This window comes from Rana temporaria, chromosome 4 (assembly GCF_905171775.1).
Source record: "Rana temporaria chromosome 4, aRanTem1.1, whole genome shotgun sequence".
NCBI classification, from domain to species: domain Eukaryota; kingdom Metazoa; phylum Chordata; class Amphibia; order Anura; family Ranidae; genus Rana; species Rana temporaria.
In genome coordinates, this window is record NC_053492.1 from 96,557,805 (window position 1) to 96,581,700 (window position 23,896).

General features: G+C 41.6%; 1 protein-coding gene across 1 annotated transcript in view; it reads left to right on the plus strand.

Annotated features, from left to right (window-relative positions):
- Positions 1 to 23,896, plus strand: part of EIPR1 (EARP complex and GARP complex interacting protein 1) — a 311,377-nt gene that overhangs the window by 264,299 nt on the left and 23,182 nt on the right. The window contains exons 6-7 of the mRNA XM_040348665.1: positions 8,643 to 8,779; positions 22,234 to 22,401. Of these exons, the coding sequence (XP_040204599.1) occupies positions 8,643 to 8,779; positions 22,234 to 22,401 (305 nt within the window). The remainder of the gene's footprint in view (positions 1 to 8,642; positions 8,780 to 22,233; positions 22,402 to 23,896) is intronic.

The following is a 23,896-nucleotide window of genomic DNA, read 5'->3' on the forward strand; positions in this document are numbered from 1 at the left end:
TCCTTGGACTGCAAATACACGTTCTCCCTTAGATTTGTAGCGGGATTTAGGGATTTGGAGAAGGTTTTGGTTAGTTGACCGGAGCACGCGCTTGGTGACGTAGGGTTTTATTTTCTCGCTTAAGTATTGAGGAGTGTTACCCTGTGTACATTTGTGGGTGAGGCAGAGCGTCTTGAAAGTCAACCGGTCCTGTATGGGCAGCCAGTGGAGGAACCTCAACACCGGAGAGATTGGTTTCCACGTTTTTTTACCTGTTACCAGTCTGGCTGCCGTGTTCTGGACGACTTGTAGACGTGAAATCTGGTATTTCGCTAGTCGAGGCGTGAGTTGATGATTGTTCCAACCACTACTGCTGTGTCCTCTTCCGGGATGAAGGGGATGAGTCTACGTAGCATGCGGAGAAGATGATGAGATCCGCTGACTACTGGCCCTATTTGTGCATTCATAGTCATGTCTGAGTCAAAGATGACTCTGAGACTTTTGACTTTGTTGCTTGGCGCGATGGTTTGTCCGAGGATGGTGGGTGGTGTCCAAGTGTTCCTAGAATTTGATTTCCGATTTGCGTGAAGGATGAGGAGTGGACTCATGGACATCGCTGGACAGGGATGGGTCTCGGGGGTAGTTTTAGGGGGCTGAGAGGGGGCCGCTGCACACAGAAGGCTTTTTATCTTAATGTATTAAGATAAAAAAAATTCTGACTGTACAACCCCTTTAACGTGAAAGCACTCTTTTAAGTCACTAGGGAATGTTTTTTTACGCATATTCACAAGGGACATGGGTTCACCATCTTCAGAGAAAAGTGTTGACCCCAGAACTTAAAATGTTACTAAACCCACGATAGTTAATCCTCCACATTGTGTAAAAAGGCTGTTTGATCCTGTCTTTTTTGCCCCCCCCCTCCTTCCACTGAGCCTGCCTTCTAAAATACAGAGGTACTAAGAGAAGGAGTATTAGGAAGAGTAGTCAGTACAGGAATCACTACTTGCAGGCAGTAAAGTACCATGGGATATATAGTCCTTAGGAATGGAAAGTAAACAGCAGAGGAGAAGCTGCAATGCATGCAGATAATCCAGGGGGTTGTAGAGGGTGTTCCCATTGCTTCTGTAAGGTCCCTTTCACACAGGCCAGATCCGTTTTTCTTAGCAGGGGATCTGTCTGCTGAGCTGAGCATAGCTGGCGGATGACAGGTCCAGGTCCGCTCCACTTATGCAGAGCAGACTCAGATTACAGATTGTCGGATTACAATCAACTGCCCTCTGATCCGATCTGGCCAGACAGAAGGGAACAGATCCTCTTCCATTTGGTTTTTGCTGGATCAGAATTGATTGGTGGTAGGCTGGTGTAAACGGACACAAGTCTATTTACATCTGCCACTCTATAGAGGGAGAATGGAGGGTTCAATCTGGTTCACCTAAAAAATTGACAGATGGACCTGATCAGACCACTTGTGTGAAAGGGGCTTTATGCTGCGCAGTATAAAACAACAGCAACAGGGAACAAGTACCCTCTTGGAATGGCTCTAAGGGGTCTGCAGACCTGGGAGCTCAGATGCAGAAAATTGTCTTCTGGTTTCCTCAAGAGATATAAGAAGCCAGATTACCATTCAACATCTACCTTGAAATTAAATCATTTTTTTTGTGAAGAATGATGCTTTGCTGGGGCTGAAATATTTGGCTTTTCAGCAGAGTATTTTCTTATTGGCCTAAATATGAGTGGTATTGTTGAGCTGTCTTTACCAACTAGTAAGAAACTCCAGCCCTTCTCATAAATACATAATGAAAGTGCACCTAACTTGCAGCTGGACTCCCCGATTATTTGCGGATCCTACGTTATGGAGAATCCACAGAGTAACCATGATACCATCTGTAACGGAATGGCCTGTGATACCTAGAGACTTTTGAAGGATGCGGGGTACTCCTGTGCCAGCTTCACCAATGACTCTTGGGTCTAGGGTTATCCTGTGTCCAATAGGGGCATAGGATGGCTGAGAAATATCTCGGATTACATGAGATAGGGACAGTAATGATAGTTCATGTATTGCAGGATATCTTGAAATATTACAAGTGGTTTATTCTGACCCCAACAGGTCAATAGGACAATATTCCTTCAATGTGGAACATAGACTGTTGAGGTGCTAATTAAGTCTGCTACTGTTAAGATGTTAATTGATGGTAATCACATCCAGCTACCTGGCTGTAGTGATAAAAGCTGTGATTGCATTCTATTGTCTATTGTGTTAATTAAGCCTGGCTCCTAAGATATTTCATGGTGCTATGCTAACTAACCCTGTATTGTGTGAAAGTTCTATTGATGATAGATATGTGTTGGCAGTCTGAAAGGTCAGATGTCTGACCTTTCAGGTGTAGTGGATTAGCATGTCAATTATGTTTACTAAAGGAATGTGTTTTATGTAGCAGGTGAGAATAACTTATCGCAGAGTCAGAACGTCTGGGTAATGATCAGTAATTAGCTCATCTGAATGTCATTATCTAACGGAATGTGTATTTAGCACCCATTGTGTCATGTTATGGGTGGAGTTGAGTCATTGTCCATATTTGGCTTCTAACTGTATAAAAACCTGAGAGTTTACCATTAAAGTGTCATTTGTTTTGGAACCAAAGACAGAGCTGTGTGTGTCTCGTTTCTGGGGGAAGTCCAATGGATCGTGTCTGCTGGATTGTTGGATTGTCGGATAAGCTGTCGTGGGTTGGTGGAATGGAATATCGTAAACGGGGTTAACCCCTGACCGTTGCACCATCATTTGGTTTTGTAATTACCAGGGCCGCTGGACAGAACTATAAATTCTGATCGACTTACTGAACCACTAAAAACACAGATAAATATGATATCAGCACATGATATTGTAGCTTAACCAGTTAAGCCCCGGACCAATATGCAGCCTAAAGACCCAAGGTGTTTTTACAGTTCGGGACTGCGTCGCTTTAACAGACAATTGCGCGGTCGTGCGACGTGGCTCCCAAACAAAATTGGCGTCCTTTTTCCCCCCACAAATAGAGCTTTCTTTTGGTGGTATTTGATCACCTCTGCGGTTTTTATTTGTTGCGCTATAAACAAAAATAGAGCGACAATTTTGAAAAAAATGCAATATTTTTTACTTTTTGCTGTAATAAATATCCCCCAAAAACATATATAAAAACATTTTTTTTCCTCAGTTTAGGCCGATACGTATTCTTCTACCTATTTTTAGTAAAAAAAATCGCAATAAGCGTTTATCGATTGGTTTGCGCAAAATTTATAGCGTTTACAAAATAGGGGATAGTTTTATTGCATTTTTTTTTACTACTAATGGCGGCGATCAGCAATTTTTTTCGTGACTGCGACATTATGGCGGACACTTCGGACAATTTTGACACATTTTTGGGACCATTGTCATTTTCACAGCAAAAAATGCATTTAAATTGCATTCTTTATTGTGAAAATGACAGTTGCAGTTTGGGAGTTAACCACAGGTGGCGCTGTAGGAGTTAGGGTGCACCTAGTATGTGTTTACAACTGTAGGGGGGTGTGGCTGTAGGAATGACGTCATCGATCGTGTCTTCCCTATAAAGGGAATGACGCGATCGATGCGCCGACACAGTGAAGCACGGGGAAGCCGTGTTTACACACGGCTCTCCCCGTTCTTCAGCTCCGGGGAGCGATCGCGACGGAGCGGCTATAAACAAATAGCCGCGCCGTGGTCCCGGATCGCTCCCCGAGCGGACCCGACCTCCGCATGTAGCGGGGGGGGGGTCCCGATCGGACCCCCCACCCGCTAATAGGCAAGGACGTACATGTACGCCCATGTGCCTGTACGTGCCATATTGTGGACGTATATGTACATGCGGGGGTCGGGAACTGGTTAAAGTGGAGCTCCACCCTAAAGTGGAACCCCCGCTGATCGGAACCCTCCCCCCCTCCGGTGTCACATTTGACACCTTTCAGGGGGAGGGGGGTGCAGATACCTGTCTAAAGACAGGTATTTGCACCTACTTCCAGCCACACAGTCTGCGGGCAGGACGTCACCGCCCCCCCCCCCCCCCCGTTGTGTTCTGGAAACACTCGGCTCCCAGAGCACAGCGGGAGCCAGTCAGCAGGCGCATGTGCCATAGGGAACCGGGCAGTGAAGCCGGAGCGCTTCACTTCCTGGTTTCCTCACCGAGGATGGCGGGGGGGGGGGCAGCAGAGTGACGAGCGATCGCTCGTCCTCTGCTGCGGACGGCGCTGGACTCCAGGACAGGTAAGTGTGCCGATATTAAAAGTCAGCAGCTGCAGTATTTGTAGCTGCTGACTTTTAATATTTTTTTTTTTTAGCGGACATCTGCTTTAAGGTCAACAATGCAGAACTGAAATATCTGGTTGGCCATCCGTGGCCATCTTAGACAACTGACCTGGTGGCTGAAGAACCGCAGCTTCTTGCATGCAAGGATACCAGGGATTGCTGTGACATAGAGAATACTGTAAATTGACTATGGTGGTTCATGCCTGCTCTGTAGAGGGAATAAGTATAGTTCACCCAGCTAGCATTATGCAGTCCACCATTAAGTGTCCCCATAGCAACATCCAACTACCTGCTGTGCTGCCTTCACATGGCAGGCTTGTATGCCGTCCAGGCTATTGCCCCCTACCACTCCGTCATATGGCACAAGTCAATCGATTTGAAATACACAGCATGATTTGCTTTTTTGCCATCCTTGCTGATAGAGAACAGATGATACATTTGAAAGGATTGTAGGCAAGATTGCTTACAACTTGCCCTATGAATTCTGAGATTCTTACACTAGAGACTGACTGTGTCTATTAAATGTAACATGATCAAACACATCATTTCCTTCAAATAATGCAAACTCTTCTCTTTGATTAATATTAATGTGCCTTACGTTGTTAGATAATTCATCTCAAATATTTTGAATTGATTGCATTTTATTTTTCCACGCTAAATTGGGCACAAAGTATACGATCAACTAGTGGGTTTTTTTTTCATTCATAGGTATATTATTGAGCTGAAACTTGATTATTTGATTTATGTACTTGTTTAGAGTGTAAATTTCCCTATGTGCTGTTACATGGTCAATTTTCAGAGTTTGTTATTCTTTATAGACAGAACAGTTTTGGATTAACATTAATTATTTAGCATGGTAAAAATAAATGCTATATTTTAACATTGCATTTTGTGTTTTTAAAGTGGTTGTAAACCTCAGACATGATATATGAACAAAGCATATCATTCTAGTGTGTACTTGTCTCAATTAAGGTCTCTAAGTGTCATTTCTGTCTGCTGCTTCATTCCTCTGCTATCAGCATGAGTCACTTATGACAAGTTTTTTCTGACACCAAGAGAAAAAAGGCGTCAGGAGAAGAACCTACAGCTGATTGACCGCCTCCTGTGTGCTGTGTGAAGGGGGTGTGTCCCTCCCTTCCAACCAGCTGTCGGAGCTCTCCTCACTCAGCTGTTCATAGTGTGACTTCAGCTTTCCGCCCCCTTTTTTCTGACAGCTTTATAGATTATGGACTAGAGAATGTAGGATGTAGAGAAGAGAAAACCTCAGATAAACAGGTACAACCTATGTAGGATGATTTTTTCATTTCTGTGTATCACCAAATGCCAGCCACCTCTCTGGGTATATGGAAGGGTTTACAACCAGTTTAATCTTCCTAAACTATAAAACAAATGATTTTACATTATGTTTGGTTCCTTGGATTGATACTTCCCCTGGGAATTCACAAGTAATGAGCACAGGTTGACCTGTTTTGTACAGAAGGATCAGAAATGTAGTTCTCATGAGATTAGAGGTGGAAGAAGTAGTGGGAGTACTTGTTGATTTGCTGAGTACTTTAAAGTGGAGGTTCACCCAAAAAATCAAATTTTAACATTAGATTGGGCCTAATTACGGGACGCAGAATCGGGTGTTTTGTTTAAAATCAATGCAGTACTTACCGTTTTAGAGATTGATGTTCTCCGTGGCTTCCGGGTATGGGCTGCGGGACTGGGCGTTCCTATTTGATTGACAGCCTTCCGACCGTCGCATACAGCGCGTCACCAGTTTCCGAAAGTAGCCGAACGTCGGTGCACAGGCGCCGTATAGAGCCGCACCGATGTTCGGCAACTCGTGATACGCTGTATGCGACCGTCGGAAGGCTGTCAATCAAATAGGAACGCCCAGTCCCAAAGACCATACCCGGAAGCGGCAGAGAACATCGATCTCTAAAACGGTAAGTACTAAATTGATTTTAAACAAAACACCCGATTCTGCTTCCCGTAATTAGGCCCAATCTAATGTTAAAAATTTTTTTTCGGGTGAACTCCCGCTTTAAAGAACACTGCTTGATATAAAAACTAAAAAACTCCATGACTAATGGGATTTTTGGGACCTATTTGCACTGAATAATATACATATATTTGACAGGATGTAATTTTGGCACATCTGTGTATTTAGATGTATAAATTTAATTTATATTTATTTGGGAACACTGTATGATTTTTTATAACTTTTTTTTTTGTAAGTAGTGTAATTAAACATGGTGCACACATCCTTCAGGACAATAAAAAAAATGTTCCTGTTAAAATATAGTACACCAGGATGTGCAGGAATTGCGCACTAAGTATATCATACCTTTCACTAGTGAATATTAATATATTTTGCATGCCCCATTATCTTACACTAGTGGTGGTGCAGTTGAAATATACAGTATCTCTCAAAATAGTGGTGGCCAAACAAAATATTGACACTTTAGGCCCAGTTTGGACATTTTCACTTGGGGATGTACTCACTTTTGCTGCCAGCGGTTTAGACATTAATGGCTGTGTTGAATTATTTTGAGGGGGGCAGCAAATTTACACTGTTATACAAGCTGTACACTCACTACTTTACATTGTAGCAAAGGGGGTTATTTACTAAAGTCAAATCCACTTTGCGCTTCAAGTGCAAACTACAAGTGCAAAGAGCACTTGAAATTGCACTGAAAGTGCACTTGGAAGTGCAGTTGTTGTAGATGCGAGGGGGACATGCAAGGAAAATAAAAAAAAACAGCATTTTAGCTTGCACATGATTGGATAATAAAATCAGCAGATCTTCCCCTCATTTCAGAACTACCCCTCAGATTTTCAGCGACTGCATTTCCAAGTACACTTTCAGTGCAATTTTAAGTGCACTTTGCGCTTGTAGTGCAAAGTGAATTTGCCTTTCGTAAATAACCCCCAAAGTGTAATTTCTTCAGTGTTGTCACATGAAAAGATATAATATATTTACGAAAATGTGAGGGGTGTACTCACTTTTGTGAGATACTGTGCGTATGTGTGTGTGTGTGTGTGTAATATATATATATATATATATATATATATATATATATATATATATATATCTCACACACACACACAGTGGGTAAAATAAGTATTTAACGTGTCACCATTTTTTTAGGTAAATATACAGTATTTCTAAAGGTGCTATTGACATGAAATTTTCACCGCATGTCGGTAACAACCCACGCAATCCATACATACAAAGAAACCAAAACAAATAAGTTCAGAAATTAGGTTATGCGTAATAAAATAGAATGATACAGGGACAAAGTATTGAACACATGAAGAAAAGTAGGTATCAAAAGGCATAGAAAGCCAAGATACCAGCTGAAACCCATCAGTAATTAGAAAGCAATCCTAAACCTTGTCAGTGAAAATTAATATCAGCTGGTTCAGTCTCAACTGATGGCGTATAAAAAGGCGTCTCATTACCAAGGTGTTACACAAGAAACATCTCATGATGGGTAAAAGCAAAGAGCTCTCTTAAGACCTTCACAACCTTATTGTTGCAAAACATACTGATGGCTATAGTTACAAAGGGCTTTCAAAACTTCAGAATTTTCCGGTGAGCACTGTTGGGGCCATAATCGGGAAGTGGAAAGAACATAATTTCATCATAAAACGGCCATGACCAGGTGCTCCTCGCAAGATTTCTGACAGAGGAGTGAAACAAATTATCTATTTCATAGATGTACAGTATAACAATGTAAATTTGCTGTCCCCTCAAAAAAGTAACACACAGCTATTAATGTCTATACTGCTGGCAACAAAAGTGAGTACCCCTCCACCAAATTGGGCCCAATTAGCCATTTTTTTGGCCTAGTCTATAAGATTGCCAAGACCCTGAAACTGAGCTGCAACATGGTGGCCAAGACCATATAGCGACCATATATCGGTTTAACAAGACAGGTTCCACTCAGAACAGGCCCCGCCATGGTCGACCCAAGAAGTTGAGGGTACAGAAAATTTGCACTGTTATACAAGCTGTACACTCACTACTTTACACTGTAAAAAAGTGTAATTTCTTCTTGTCACATGAAAAGATGTAATAAAATATTTACAAAAATGTGAGGGGTGTACTCACTTTTGTGAGATATTGTGTGTGTGTGTGTGTGTGTGTGTGTGTGTGTGTATAATATATATATATATATATATATATATATATATAATTATTTATTTTGTTTACTTATATTACGTTCATGTACTGGAAAACGAACTATAATTTCCCTTTAAACTTATATTTATAGTATTTTGTCTCATCATATGTATCTCTGGGGCTGCCATTCACTCATTTAATCTTACAGTTCAATATCTTTATTTTTGTCTTTCTTTTCTCTATGGACAGCTCTCAAATTCTGCCACACTAGAAGGCAAAGGGCAGCTGAAGTTTACCTCTGGGCGATGGAGCCCTCATCACAATTGTACCCAGGTGGCCACCGCCAATGACACCGCCATCCGAGGCTGGGACATTAGAACTATGAGGTAATAAATTAAGATGCCCAATCTTCATTAATCAAAATCTAAACTTGTCAGTGGCGATCATCTGATTTTTAGTTCAAAAATCGTTGCCGTCATGTCTGCGCTGTGCTGTGTGATTAGATTTTTTTTTCTTCTTCTTTCTGCCTTAAGCAACACTATTTCATTTAGCAATAAGTGAATAAAAACATTTTGCTTTTAATGAAAATCTTTCCTGCATTGTATTTGAAAACAATTTTATATTACATGTTCATTTTGTTCCTGAAAATTTATTTCTAAATTGTTAATGGTGAAATCATAGATTTTGCTTACTTTAGGCAAGAGGTATATTGAGCTTGCAACACTTATTCTTTTATTAGTTGAAATTGATGACAGTGAAATTAGGTACATTTGAAAACACAATGACAGAAACATTTTATGAATATTTTGCAATTTGAGTTGGGTTGACAGCATAGGCTTGCTTCAAAATTGTGATGTTTAAAAACAAATTGACAACATAAATATGCTATAAGGATTGAAAAGTTGTAAATTAAGGTGTGTTTGTTCATATGGGCAAACAGAGTCTTGCGCCCCTAAATTAATCTATATAGAATTAACTGTGTTGATTTTAGTTGTATAAGGCCACGTACACACGATCAGTCCATCCGATGAGAATGGTCTGATGGACCGCTTTCATCGGTCCAAACCGATCGTGTGTGGGCCCTATCGGTTAGTTATCCTTCGGTCAAAAAAATAGGAACTTGCTTTAAAATTGAACCGATGGACGCCTAACCGATAGGTCAAAACCGATCGTTAGTATGCAAAAGCATCGGTTAAAAACCCGTGCATGCTCAGAATCAAGTCGACGCATGCTTGGAAGCATTGAACTTCATTTTTTTCAGCACGTTGTTGTGTTTTACATCACCGCGTTCTGACACGATCGGTTATTTAACCTATGGTGTGTAGGCACATCAGACCATCAGTCAGCTTCATCGGTTAACCGATGAGAAAGGTCCTTCGGACCGTTCTCATCGGATGGACTGATCGTGTGTGCGAGGCCTAAGAATGACAATAGTATACTTCCAATCCCCCAAAATGTTCAGAGCAATCTCAAATGTATTGCCTCTATCCTCTAAATTTGTGTTTCCAATTACTGTTTTTCTTGTGATTCCAAAAAAAAAACAAAAAACAAAACCAACCAGACAAGAGCTGCCATTTTCGTGTTCTGGCCTGGCTTCAGCCTTGCAAATGTTCAGTATGTGGTGGGTGGCTATAGTGGCTGATGAAAAAGTTTGGTAAACGGAAGGAACTGGAATATGACCTTGCAATCTCTAGATCAGGGGTATGCAATTAGCAGACCTCCAGCTGTTGCAGAACTACAATTCCCATGAGGCATAGCAAGACTCTGACAGCATGCATGACATCCAGAGGCAAAGGCATGATGGGACTTGTAGTTTTGAAACAGCTGGAGGTCCGCTAATTGCATATCCCTGCTCTAGATCAATATGCATACTAGATTGCTACCAATTTTAGGCATCCTGGGGTATGCATAATCTGCAGAGGCTTTCAGGAGCCAGGTGTATGGACTTTGGTGATCCAGTGTCCTCTGTAGAGCTATTTTCCCGTTAATAGCTTAGTGGAACCTGGTGTTGTTTTTTATTTTTGCTGTAGCCAATCCATTTCAGGGTTCAGGAAAGTGCATTTTAAGTATTCTGTTAGTAGTCAGAGATTTTGTACGCTGCTGTTGTAAAGAGTGCTTGTATTCGCAGCTGTTTGGATCCAAAGGGGCTGTGAATAAACAGCATTGTTCACCTAAGTATGCAGCTTGCTGGGCACTATACAGTGGAACCTCGGATTACGAGCATAATCTGTTCCAGGAGAATGCTCGCATATCAAAGCAAGTTTCCCCATTGAAGTCAATGAAAACGAAAATAATTTGTTCCGCATTGACCTCAATGGCCTGCAATACCGCATGCGGCCAGAGGCAGGGGGAGCCCCAGAAACAGCCGGAAAGGCCCGAGGACAGCTCGGCAAACCTCGGAAAGGCTAAGGAACTTGGTATTTCCGAACGGCTACGATCGACTCCGCTCGGCTCTGGCGCCCCCCCCACCTCAGGCCAAACGCGGTACTGCACACCACTTTGGCCTGAATCCTGTTTGTTTTGTGAGACAACACTCGCAAACCGAGCTAGGATTTTACAAAATACAGTGCTCGTATTGCGAAATGCTCGTTAACCACGTTACTCGTAATCCGAGGTTCCACTGTATATTTCACTAAGTGTTTCCTGACAGGCTCTCTTTGACACAGTATAGTTAAAGGGAACCTCTCAGGATAGAAATATGAAATATGAAAGCTTTGCTTTTGAAATTGTATGCTTTCTTTATTTTGCTATTTAGTAAGTCGTTGACTGAGAACCAATATACAGGTTTCCTAAAACGTCAATGGCCACATATTTGTTTTGGGGCGCTAACTCCCTGGTAAAGAAAGGATAAAGAACACAGTCATTACAGGCACTGCGACATTATCACACATCACCCGACAACATCCCAGAGGTCTGTGCATACTAAGCACTTGGGTGCAAGGGTGTAGTTTACCAGTTTTTGGTGTGCCTTTGAAATGCACATGAAACACAGGTCAGCAGTATCCCATTTACTTCAATAGTGCAGTTTGGATGACCGTTCTAAATTTGCATTTGACCAGCTTTGCTTTATATGACTGTGAACACATGTCCTGTTAGATATGTTTTTGCATTGCAGGGAAATTAAGTCAAATGTAGTCTTTTGCTTTAAAACACATAGGTTTGAGCTGCATGGTGTTCTAATGAAAAATCCTGCATCTGTCAGCAAAGTGTACACAAGCCTATTTCTGTGCATGGGGAGGCTTCTGGCGCCTTTCCTTCATGCCAGGGGGAATATAAGGGGACTCCAATTCCCTTTTGAGATTGTAATTTATACAATGACATAAACCCCTCTCAACGTTATATTGTCATATGCTTGGAAATACATTTATTCTGGAATAAACTCTCTCTTAAAAAAACAATGCTAGAGACAGGACAGCTACATCATTTTGACTTAAGCAAATGACTAGTCTTTTTTCAAAGTTAGTCTTTGTAAAGCAGACCTGTGCTCTCTGACAAAACCCCCCATCTCTGTTTTCAGCCTGGATGATAAGAGAAACAAAAGGCAGACTTAGAAAATACCTTTAAGTCCATAAACTTCTGCAGCTGGTCATGTGAGCAATGTTGAATTATTGGTCATGTGCCACAGGGCCTTGCACGAGTCCCTCATATCCTTTTGGTAGACCAAAACCATGGCAAAAACCATGCCAAATGACCAGAACTCTAAGGATTCATAATTGAAGAATATGAATCAATGCTTTCCATGTCCGCCTTCCCTTCTTCTTATCACTGAGAGTGAAACAGTATAATGCACTGTATGCTGCCACATTACATTTAATTTTGGATTTGCATGATATCTGTTGAGTTTGAAGTCTTTTACAATTCCCTCTTATAACATAATACTTCACTATGCTCAGCATCAGATATCTTTAACATAAGCTGTAGACTGGATGACATTTACAGTTGTGCTCATAAGTTTACATCCCCTGGCAGAATTTATGATTTCTTGGGCATTTTTCAGAGAAAATTAATGATAACACAAAACCATTTATTTTACTCATGGTTAGTGTTTTGCTGAAGCCATTTATTATTAACCACTACAGATCCGCGCTATAGACAAGACGTCTGCAGCGCGGACCTGAAGTGCCGAGTGGACGTCTTTAGACGTCCTATTGTTTGCATTACCCGCGTGCGCCGCGGGGGGGCGCGCAGCGGGTAAACACTGTCCCGGCGCATCGTTGGGAAGCCGATGCGTGTACCTGGCGGCCGCGATGTCCGCCGGGTACGCGCGATCGGCGGGAACACAGCAGGGACGTGGAGCTCTGTGTGTAAACACAGAGCTCCATGTGCTGTCAGAGGAGAGGAGACCGATCTGTGTCCCTTGTACATAGGGACACAGCATCGGTCACCTCCCCCAGTCACCCCCCTCCCCCCACACAGTTAGAACACACCCAGGATACGCGTTTAACCCCATCCTCACCCCCTAGTGTTAACCCCTTCCCTACCAGTCACATTTATACAGTAATTAGTGCATTTTTATAGCACTGATCGCTGTATAAATGTGAATGGTCCCAAAATTGTGTCAAAAGTGTCCGATATGTCCGCCGCAATATTGTAATATTGCAGGCCTGACAAAAAAAAACGCAGATCACCGCCATTACTAGTAAAAGATTAAAAATAAATCATAATTCTATCCCCTATTTTGTAGGCGCTATAACTTTTGCGCAAACCAATCAATAAACGCTTATTGCGATTTTTTTAACAAAAATATGTAGAATACGTATCGGCCTAAACCGAGGAATTTTTTTTAAAAAAAAATGGATATTATTATAACAAAAAGTAAAAAATATTGTGTTTTTTTCAAAATTTTCTGTCTTTTTCTGTTTATAGCGCAAAAAATAAAAATCGCAGAGATGATCAAATACCACCAAAAGAAAGCTCTATGTGTGGGGAAAAAATTATAAAAATATAATTTGGGTACAGTGTTGTATGACCACGCAATTGTCATTCAAAATGCGTCAGCGCTGAAAGCTGAAAATTGGTCTGGACACAAAGGGAGTTTAAGTGCCCAGTAATGAAGTGGTTAATCAACTGTGTTTACTCTTTTTAAATCATAATGATAACTGAAACTACCCAAATGACCGTGATACAAATTTTACATACCCTGGTGATTTTGGCCTGATAACATGTACACAAGTTGACACAAAGGGGTTTGAATGGCTATTAAAGGTAACCATCCTCACCTGTGATCTGATTGCTTGTAATTAGTGTGTGTGTGTATAAAAGGTCATTGAGTTTTTAGACTCCTGACAGACCCTTGCATCTTTCATCCAGTGCTGCACTGATGTTTCTGGATTCTGAGTCATGGGGAAAGCAAAATAATTGTCAAAGGAGCTGGAAAAGGTATTAACAGGAAAGAGATATAAAAAGATATCCAAGGACTTCAGAATGCCAATCAGCAGTGGGTAGTTTTTTTTGGGTAGTTTCTGTTGTGGTTATGATTTAAAAATAGTAAACACAGTTGACTGATATTAAATGGCTTCAGCCAAACACTAACCATGAGTGAAAGAAAAGTTTTTGTGTTATCGTTTATATTCTCTGAAAAATGGCCACAAAATCATAAATTCGCCCAGGGAATGTAAACTTATGTGCACAACTGTAATTGGCCATGAGCCCTGAACTGACTCTCAGTTTTTCAGAAGAGGCTATAAAACACCCTTTTTAGTTAGTTTGTGAAAAAAAATTACTTTAAATGCTATAGAGAATGTGCAAAAAGGAATAAAACAATAATGATTTGATGTAGCCCATATGGTTTTACGTAGCTTTGTGCATACAGTTTTATGAGACATTTTTTATATGGAATAGAAAATTCATGCAATAGCTTTTGTGCCATTTGGCCCCTTGTGGGAAATAGGAATTGCCCAACATATACAGAACAGTTGATGTTCATTTTGGGATGATAAATCAGTTGTGGAGGGAGAATAACATTATTTTTTTTAAATTATCTAAAGCCTTTGCAGCCAGCCTAGTTGAGGAGTTTTACCAACTCGCGTTAAATGTGACCTGTTTTGGGGGGGGGGGTTGAATTTGCCTTTCTATTGTTTACCTGGCATTTTTTGTAATGTAAGAATTTTAAATGGGGGCGTAGCCAACACATGACAGACTAAAGACCTGCTTCAGTTCCCTTTCCTCCGTTCCTATTCGATACCACAATTTTTCAGTTCCTACACCCCAAAATTGACCACCACTGCTCGGCTCAAGATGGCGAAGAAATGTGCAGAGGCAGCTGCTGATGCACAACTCTACTTTCAAACTGTCCCCGGGATTGGAATTTAACATGGATAGCAAAGATGGGACACAGACCTGCCTACACAGGGTAACCTGGGAGAAGTTATTTGTGCCCTCCCAACTAAAGCAGACATTGAGGCCCTGATTTGTAAGGTGATAGAAGCCTACAGAACTGCAAGATCTGTGGCAAGACATCACTCTGGTGAATGACAGGATTGAGAAAGGGGAATTGTCAGTCATGACACTAAAGCATGAAAGCAAGAGCTGTGGCCCTGGAGCAATCACATGCTGCTGCAACACCGCACCCGCCCTTGCTTTTGCTTCATATAGAGCAGGGATCTGAAAACTATGGCCCTCCAGTTGTTCCAGAACTACAATTCCCATCATGCCTAGTCATGTCTGTGAAAGTCAGAGTTTTACAATGCCTCATGGGACATGTATTTCTGCAAAAGCCGGAGGGCCATAGTTTGGAGATCCCTGATATAGAGGCTCTTAAGGATTGGAGCCACTACAACAACCTGCGGCTCAAAAGCATACCAGCAGCTATCACTATCAAAACGCACTGTTTCATGCGGAGTCCCCCAGGGATCCCCCCTGTCACCGGTGCTGTTCAATATATACCTTCGCCCTTTCTTTGAAATCATCAGTGGCCAAAAACTACTTTATCACTCTTATGCAGATGACACGCAACTGTATTTTCGCATCCGTAACAAAAAGGATCATCATCCAAATCTAGAGACATGCCTCTCTTTGATAGAAAACTGGATGACCAAGAGTTATCTTAAACTCAACAGTTCCAAAACAGAACTTATTCTGTTACACGCCAGCCGTAAGAGTCAACGGACAACAACCTGGACCCCCCCGCCCATTTTGGGCCAAATCATCACCCCTAGCTCCAAAGTCAAAAGTCTCGGGATCATCTTTGACACCTACATGACAATGGACGCACAAATAGGGTCAGTAGTCAGCGGATCCCACCATCTGCTGCGCCTACTACGCAGACTTATTCCATTTATCCCCAAAGAGGACATAGCAGTCGTGGTGGGAACAATTGTGAACTCCAGATTGGACTATGCTAATGCCCTTTACCTCGGACTCCCAAAGTACCAAATCGCTCGTCTGCAAGTCGTACAAAATACGGCCGCCAGACTTGTGACTGGGAAAAAGCCCTGGGAATCAATCTCACCTTCGCTGAGAACCCTTCACTGGTTGCCAGTAAAGGACAGAATTGCTTTTAAAGCACTCTGTCTGACACATAAGTGCATCCATGGGAAGGCTCCCCAATATCTTTGCGACAAGATAAAAGCTCACAACGCCCATCGCGTTCTGCGATCCACCAACCAAAATCTGCTTCAGATACCCAAAGCCAAATTCAAGTCCAAAGGAGAAAGAAGATTTGCGCTCCAAGGTCCCAGACTATGGAATGCTTTACCAACCAGCATTCGGTTGGAGGAAAACCACCTGACCTTCAGAAGAAAGATCAAAACTCATCTCTTTTGATATCAAGAGAGACAGGAACAACGAGCGCCCAGAGGCGATTTAGTTCGCATGTGCTGCGCTATATAAATTTTTCATTCATTCATTCATTCATCAGAGCAGAGGACTTAACAGTTGCTAAAGTAGCAATGTTTTATAAGCTGCTGCACATCTATTGACCTGAACTGTATACACGTCCACGGGGGGGGGGGGGGGTTTACAGGCAATTCTCCCATAGGGACCCAGCCATATTAGTTTTTTCTTCTCTCCCCAGGGGGCTGTGTGTCCCTTTTGTCTTCTTTATATATGCTCCTTGTCCTGAACCTCATGGTGCTTGGAGCTGGCGGACACATTTGCTCGCCAAGGATGGAGGTGGGGCCTGGGCCACAGTGTGGCCACCTCCTACCCTCCTCACACAGGTGACTGCTGTACTGTAGCTGATGCAGATGCTGGAAATGGGGCAACACCAAGAGAGGAGGAGAAGAGATGGCAGCTGGGTTTCCACTCGTAAAAGGCTGGGCTTCCACACAGGTAAAAGGCTCATATGTGCTTTCACTTACAGAAACTTCCCTGCCACTACACACTGCTCTAACTGATTCTACATACTGCACTGCCAGTACATGCTACCCACTACCCTGACCTGCCACTACATACTGACCTACCAATGCATACAGCCCACTGTCATGACCTGCCACTACATACTGCCCTGATTTTTCACTGCATAATGCCCAGACCCTCTACTACATACTGCCCTGCTATTAAATACTGTCCTGACCTGCCACTGCATATAACCCTAACCTGCCACTACATACTGCCCACTGTGCTGCTCTTTTGCTACATCTTGCCCTGCCCTGTCACTACATAGTTTTATTTAAGGAATATGATTGGTTTGTGTTTATTTTGGTATGTCCAGGCATCCTGCCTAAAATCCCATAGGAAGGCGGATTCCAGTGATTGGGATCCACCCAAAAATTACATTTCAATTTTCTGAGAAATTTAGCCTTTACAAAAATCACTGACAATTGTACAGCTACATGTAAATTACGGCATCTCTAATTAAATATTACAATCACTAATGAAATGTCTGAATTCTAGTTGCTTTTGTTAAATTTTTTTTACCTTTTTTTTTCTGGGTTTTATCATGATTTAACATATGCTCTAATTTCTATTTTGTTTGCACTCAGACAGAAGACAACCCTCATAGTATGCCTATTAAGAGAGATTTTTTTTCTCCTCTCCTTTTAGTCCTGGTTGTGATTTTGATAAGCATTGGAGTGATGTTATACACATCCGTTGCTATAACAACTGAGGTCTGTGCAAGCTTTTTTAAGCTACAGATTATCCCCTTTGCACACAGTAATTTATCACTAAACTGAGGAGACAGATCTTAGCTATAGCGGCGGCTGCCTTAACAGTAGGGGGGGGGGGGTGTATGTCCTGCTTTTACCTGAAATCCTGCATCTTGGTATATTTATCTTTGCATATTAGCTGCTTAGCTGTATTTACCTTCATTTCTATACATGCCAAGCTTTATGAAAGCCAGAAGGTGACAGAAAAAAAAGTGTACACACGCACACACTACACTTTGTTGGGTATTCCATTTCAAAGCATGGGCATTAATATGGAGTTGCTCTCCTTGGCTGATGTAACAACCTCCACTCATCTGGGGAGGCTTCACAAGATTTTGGAGTCTGTGGGAATTTGTGCTCATTTAGCCAGAAGAGGATTTGTGAGGTCAAGTACTGATGATGGGCAAAAAAGATCAGACATTCTATAACCGCAATTCCAAAAAGTTGTGATGCTGTGTAAAAGCTGCATAAAACCAGAATGCAATGATTTGCAAAGCTCATGAAACCCATTTTTTACTCACAATAGAAAATATATCAAATGCTTGAACTGAGAAAATACTCCATTTTAAGAAAAACATAAGGTAATTTTGTCAGCAACATGTCTCAAAATAGCTGGAACAGGGCAACAAAAAGCTGGCAGTACAGCCCCAATTCCAAAGGAAAGTTGGGACAGGTCCATGTTTACCACGGTGTAGCATCCCCTCTTCTGGAATCTAAAGGAACATTTGGGAACTGAGGAGAGTTTTGGGAGAGGAATGTTGTCCCATTCTTTACTGAGCAAATGCTCTAGAACCTGGATATATCTATCAGCATTGATGGTTCCTTTCCAGATGTGCAAGCTCCCCTTTCCATGTGCACTTATTCACTCCCATACCATCAGAGGTTTGAACTGAGCACTGAAAACAATCCAGAAAGGTCCCTCTCCTCTTTAGTCCAGAGGACGCAGTGCTCGTGATTGCCAAATAAGAATGTAAAATTATATTTTGTCTGACCACAGAACAGTTTTCCACATTAAAACAAACTATTTCAAATGAGCTTTGGCCCAAGGAAGATGGCAGCATTTCAGATATGGCTCATTCTTTGCACGATGGAGCTTTAACTTGCATTTTTGGATGGCAGGGTGAACTGTGTTCACAGACAGTGATTTTTGGAAGTATTCCTTGGCCCATGCAGTGATGCTCGTCACCGAAATCTTGCCTGTTTTTAATGCAATGCCATCTAAGGGCCCGACGATCATGGACATCCAGTATTTCCGTTTGGCCTTGTCCCTTGCACATAGAGATTTCCTGAGATTCTCGGAATTTTTTGATAATATTATGCACTGTAGATGATGTACAGTTTCTCACAAAAGTGAGTACACCCCTCACATTTTTGTAAATATTTTATTATATCTTTCCATGTGACAACACTGAAGAAATGTAATGTTTTGCTACAATCGAAAATAAGTGAGTGAGCAGCTTGTATAACAATGTAAATTTGCTGTCCCCTCAAAATAACTCCACACACAGCCATTAATGTCTTAACTACTGGCAACAAAAGTGAGTACACCCCTAAGTAAAAAATGTCCTAATTGGGCCCAATTAGCCATTTTCCCTCCCAGGTGTCATGTGACTCGTTAGTGTAACAAGGTCTAGGGTGTGAATGGGGAGCAAGTGTGTTACATTTGGTGTTATCACTCTCACTCTCTCATTCTGGTCACTGGAAGTTCAACATGGCACCTCATGGCAAAAAACTCTCTGAGGATCTGAAAAAAAATAATTATTGCTCTGCATAAAGATGCCCTAGGCTACAAGAAGATTGCCAATAGTTTTAAATTACCTTTTTCCTTTAGAAATGTCATTTTGTGCAGAGACTGTTATAAACACGAGAATCATGCGCTACTTTACAGGCATACAATAGACACCCCCCTTCAAAATTTAAAGGAATATTTTACTTTTATTGTTTCACTTCAAGCATTATTAAAATCACCGAAAAAACAGCGTTTTTTAAAATGTTTTTTTTGCATTGATACATGTCTCCTGGGGCAGGACCCAGGTCCCCAAACACTTTATATGACAATAACTTGCATAGTAACCATTAAAATTAGCACTTTAGATTTCTCTCATAGACTTTTAAAGGGTGTTCGTGGCTTTTCGAATTTGCGGCGAACACCCCAAATTGTTCGGAGAACAGCCGAACAGCCAATATTCGAGTCAAACTCATGTTCGACTCCAACATAAAGCTCATCCCTACTTGTAAGTAGTACTTACTTTTCCAGATTTTTGTTGCCCTGAGCCCTACTTTTTTTGCGACGTGTTTCTGCCATCAATTTTAAAATTACCTTTTTTTTTTTAAAGGTTAATTTTCTCAGTTTCAACATTTGATATGTATTTTATTTTCTATTGTCCTATTGTGAATAAATGTTGGATATGTGACATTTGCAAATCATTGCATTCTGTTTTTGAAGAGATGTTTCAAAGTAACCCAACTTTTTGTTTTTTGGGGTTGTAGTTCATTTGGGTTAAAGTAAGGGCTCTGTGCAGGAACAAAAATTCCTCCACACCAAACTCATGAAACCATGTCTTTACCGATCAAGCTTTGTGCACAGTGGCACGGGAAAGCTGGAAAATAAAATGAATTGTGGTTCATAGTGAGTAAAACATATCACTAAGTTGCTGCAAATTTGTAGTAGTGTCGCACACATTTAATTCTTAAAGATTCATGATTTATACAAAAAATTCTTCCCAAACAATTTGCATGCTGAAGCAAAAATTAAGATTTATAGTCATGTTAACTACTGTTTCTAATTTTACAGTCAGATTTGCTTTGATTATGTATCATTTGCATTTTAATATTTGATCAAACAATTGAACTCCTTGTCAAATTAGTCCTTAGTGGGTTATTATTGGTCTGTGAAACCAATAGTAAACAATCCTTACCCTACCAGCTTTAGGGGCTGCTCTGTCCAGTGTCCCCAAAACTTCATTCTGCCCTAAAAAAAATAATCTAAAATTATGCGGTTCTGACATATCACTGCTCAGAGTACATACAGTATAACTAATTATGTATGTCCCACTTCTGAAGAGTTTAAAATCCCGTGCCCTTGTCACAGTCATGCAGGTACACATCTTTTGGCCACATGGGTGGAGTCTTTTTTATCTATCTGTTTTTTTTTTCTAGAATGTGGGTGGAAGCTGGTGTACCTGCAGAAAACCAATGCAAGCTCAAAAGTTGCATATAAAATCAGATGCAGATAGCCCCCTATGTCAACTGAACCCACGACTGTTGCAAGAGAAGCAATACAATGTACCACCATGGTGCCTAATAAGGTTTTAATAAGACATTAAAAATGCTTAGAATCACGACAGTGCATGATCTAATGGACGGGAAAAAAATACTGTCATATTCTTGATGAAAATCTGCAGTTCTCTGCCAGAAAGTTGTCAATGGGAAGACAGTGACCTAAAGCACAGAACAAAAATTACCACACAGTGGTTGAAGGAGAAAAATTTGAATGTTCCTTGCATGGCCTAGTTAGAGCTCAGACTTAAACTGCAGTCCACAAACAGTCAAATTTAACTGAACATGAGCAGTTCTGCAAAGAGTGGGCAAATATTGCAAAGTCTAGATGTGCAAAGTTGGTAGGGACGTATCCCAACAGACTAAAGGTTGTCATTAAAGCAAAGTGTGGTTTAACAAAATACTGACATAAGAGGATGATTCTTTTTCCAACTCAGTAATTCTGTTTTTGTTTTTTACAGTACTGATATGTTGGTGTTATATCTTTCACCAGCATGTTAAATACAGCTGGATAAAACAAAAACTGTGGGCCAGATTCACGTAGAATTCCGGCGGCGTAACGTATCCCATTTACCTTACACCGCCGCAAGTTTTCAGCGCAAGTGCTTGATTCACAAAGCACTTGCCTGTAAACTTGCGGCGGCCTAACGTAAATCCGTCCGGCGCAAGCCCACCTAATTCAAATGGGGCGTGTATCATTTAAATTAGGCGCGTTCCCACGCCGAACGTACTGCGCATGCTCCATTTTGTAATTTCCCGCCGTGCTTTGCGCGAAATGACGTCGCAACAACGTAATTTTTTGAAGTGCGACGTGCGTAACGTCCTTTCCTATTCCCGTACGACTTACGCAAAAAAAAATCCAAAATTCGACGCGGGAACGACGGCCATACTTTAACATGGCTAGTCTAAGTCTAAATATAAGCCATTAAAATAGCATGCGTAACTTTACGACAGGAAAAGCCGACGTAAGAGAATGCGACGAGCGCGCGTAGCTTTGTGGATCGCCGTAAACAGCTAATTAGCATACCCAACGCGGAAAACGACGCAAACTCCACCCAGCGGGCGCCGAAGTATTGCATCCTAAGATCCGAAGCCGTACGCCTGTCGGATCTTATGCCAAATGCCGTTGTATCTTGGTTTGAGAATTCAAAATAAAGAAACGACGCGGCAAATTTGAAAGTACGCCGGCGTATCAGTAGATACGCCGGCGTACTCTCACTGTGAATCTGGCCCTGTGTCTTCATTTCAGGCTAAAAATCTGATTTCTATTTTTTACGAAAACGAAAGCCCATGTTAGCATTTCCATAGAAAATATTCATAATTAAAATGTAGTATGGAATATAATGAAGAAAAAAAAACACATGGAATGTTTCTCTCTGGCATGTTTTCAGTACCAGCTCTTTCAGATATGTCTCTGAGTATTGTTAGCCATGGCACAGCTTCCATAAAGTGATTTGTTTATTATTTTCCAGGCAGATCTACTGCATCGACAATGCCCATGGACAGCTGGTTCGAGACCTCGACTTCAATCCCAACAAACAGTACTACTTGGCCAGTTGCGGGGATGATTGCAAAGTGAAGTTCTGGGATACCAGAAATGTTAATGAACCAGTCAAAACACTGGAGGAACATTCTCATTGGTAGGGCTCACAGGGCTTCTGCTTCTCAGTGTTTATTTCTGTTGTATGCAAAGCAAGCTGTTATGGATATAGGCACAGATGGCAGCGCAGCCAACTCAACACGTATGTGTTTAAGCAAACAATAGACCAAACACACAACGAGACGGATTAGCAGAAGGAAGCTCGGCACGCGGACAGGTCTGCAACTGCAGCAGTAGTCATGTGCTCTGTGTTTGTTTGAAATAATGAGACAATGTCTAGTGATGAGCAGTATTGGAGAGACATATAACTAAAAATGGAACATTAAACAAATCAATAGGGCACTTTACCATTACCCAATCACAATATAATTTTGAATAGGAAAATTACCCCCTTTCTATAAATATATATAAAACATTTTTTTTAAATGCTTCCCTCTGATGAGATACAATTAAGATCCCAAACCCTGTAAGAAGATACCACTGCACTATGCTGGAACATTTTCTCACAAGATTTGGGATCCATATGCTTCACAGGAATATGGCAAAGGGAAAGCAATATCACATTCTGCATTGCAGAAGTCAACAGGGTAGTATATTTCCATTTCTTTGCATTTTGGCATGGGGGCCCTGATTAAATAAGCGGACCTTGCCTTTTATTGAAAGTCCACTTGGCTCACAGCCCTCAAATACATAAATGGCTTGGGAAAAACAACTTTTAGAACATATAAAAGAAAAAAAAACCTTCTGACGCTTCCAGGAAATGTAGGTGGCTACAGAGGGCAGTCTTGTTGGACTGTGAGCACCCCGCTCTCCTTGGAGAAATGGTGATGTCACCCATGCTGCTTCCCCTTAAAGGGGTTGTAAAGGTTTGTTTTTTTCTTTTCTAAATGGGTTCCTTTAAGCCAGTGCATTGTTGGTTCACTTACCTTTTCCTTTGATTTCCCTTCTAAATGTTTTTTTTTCTTTGTCTGAATTTCTCACTTCCTGTTCCTCCTCAGTAAGCTTGCCCCCATCATCCGAGCCGTTCTGGCTGGGGGTTAGTCAGCATGCTCCCCCCCCCTTGGGACTACATCCCTGCGGGGAGATGATGGGCCAGATTCAGAAAGGATTTACGACGGCGTATCTCCAGATACGCCGTCGTAAGTCCGAATGTGAAGTGTCGTATCTCGGCGCCTGATTCAAAGAAACAGAAACGCCAGAATTTGTCTAAGATACAACTGACGTAAGTCTCTTACGCCGTCGTATCTTAGGTGCATATTTACACTGGCCGCTAAGGGCGCTTCCGTATATTTCCGCGTCAAATATGCAAATGAGCTAGATACACCGATTCACGAACGTACTTGCGCCTGGCGTATTAAAATACGATGTTTCCGTAAGTCGTATGACCGGCGTAACTTTACCCCTCATAAAGCAGGGGTAAGTCATGTTAATGTATGGACGTCGGAACAGCGTCGTATTTTACGTCGTTTGCGTAAGTCGTAGGTGAATGGGGATGGGCGTAGGTTACGTTCACGTCGACTAAGCATTGAGCCGGC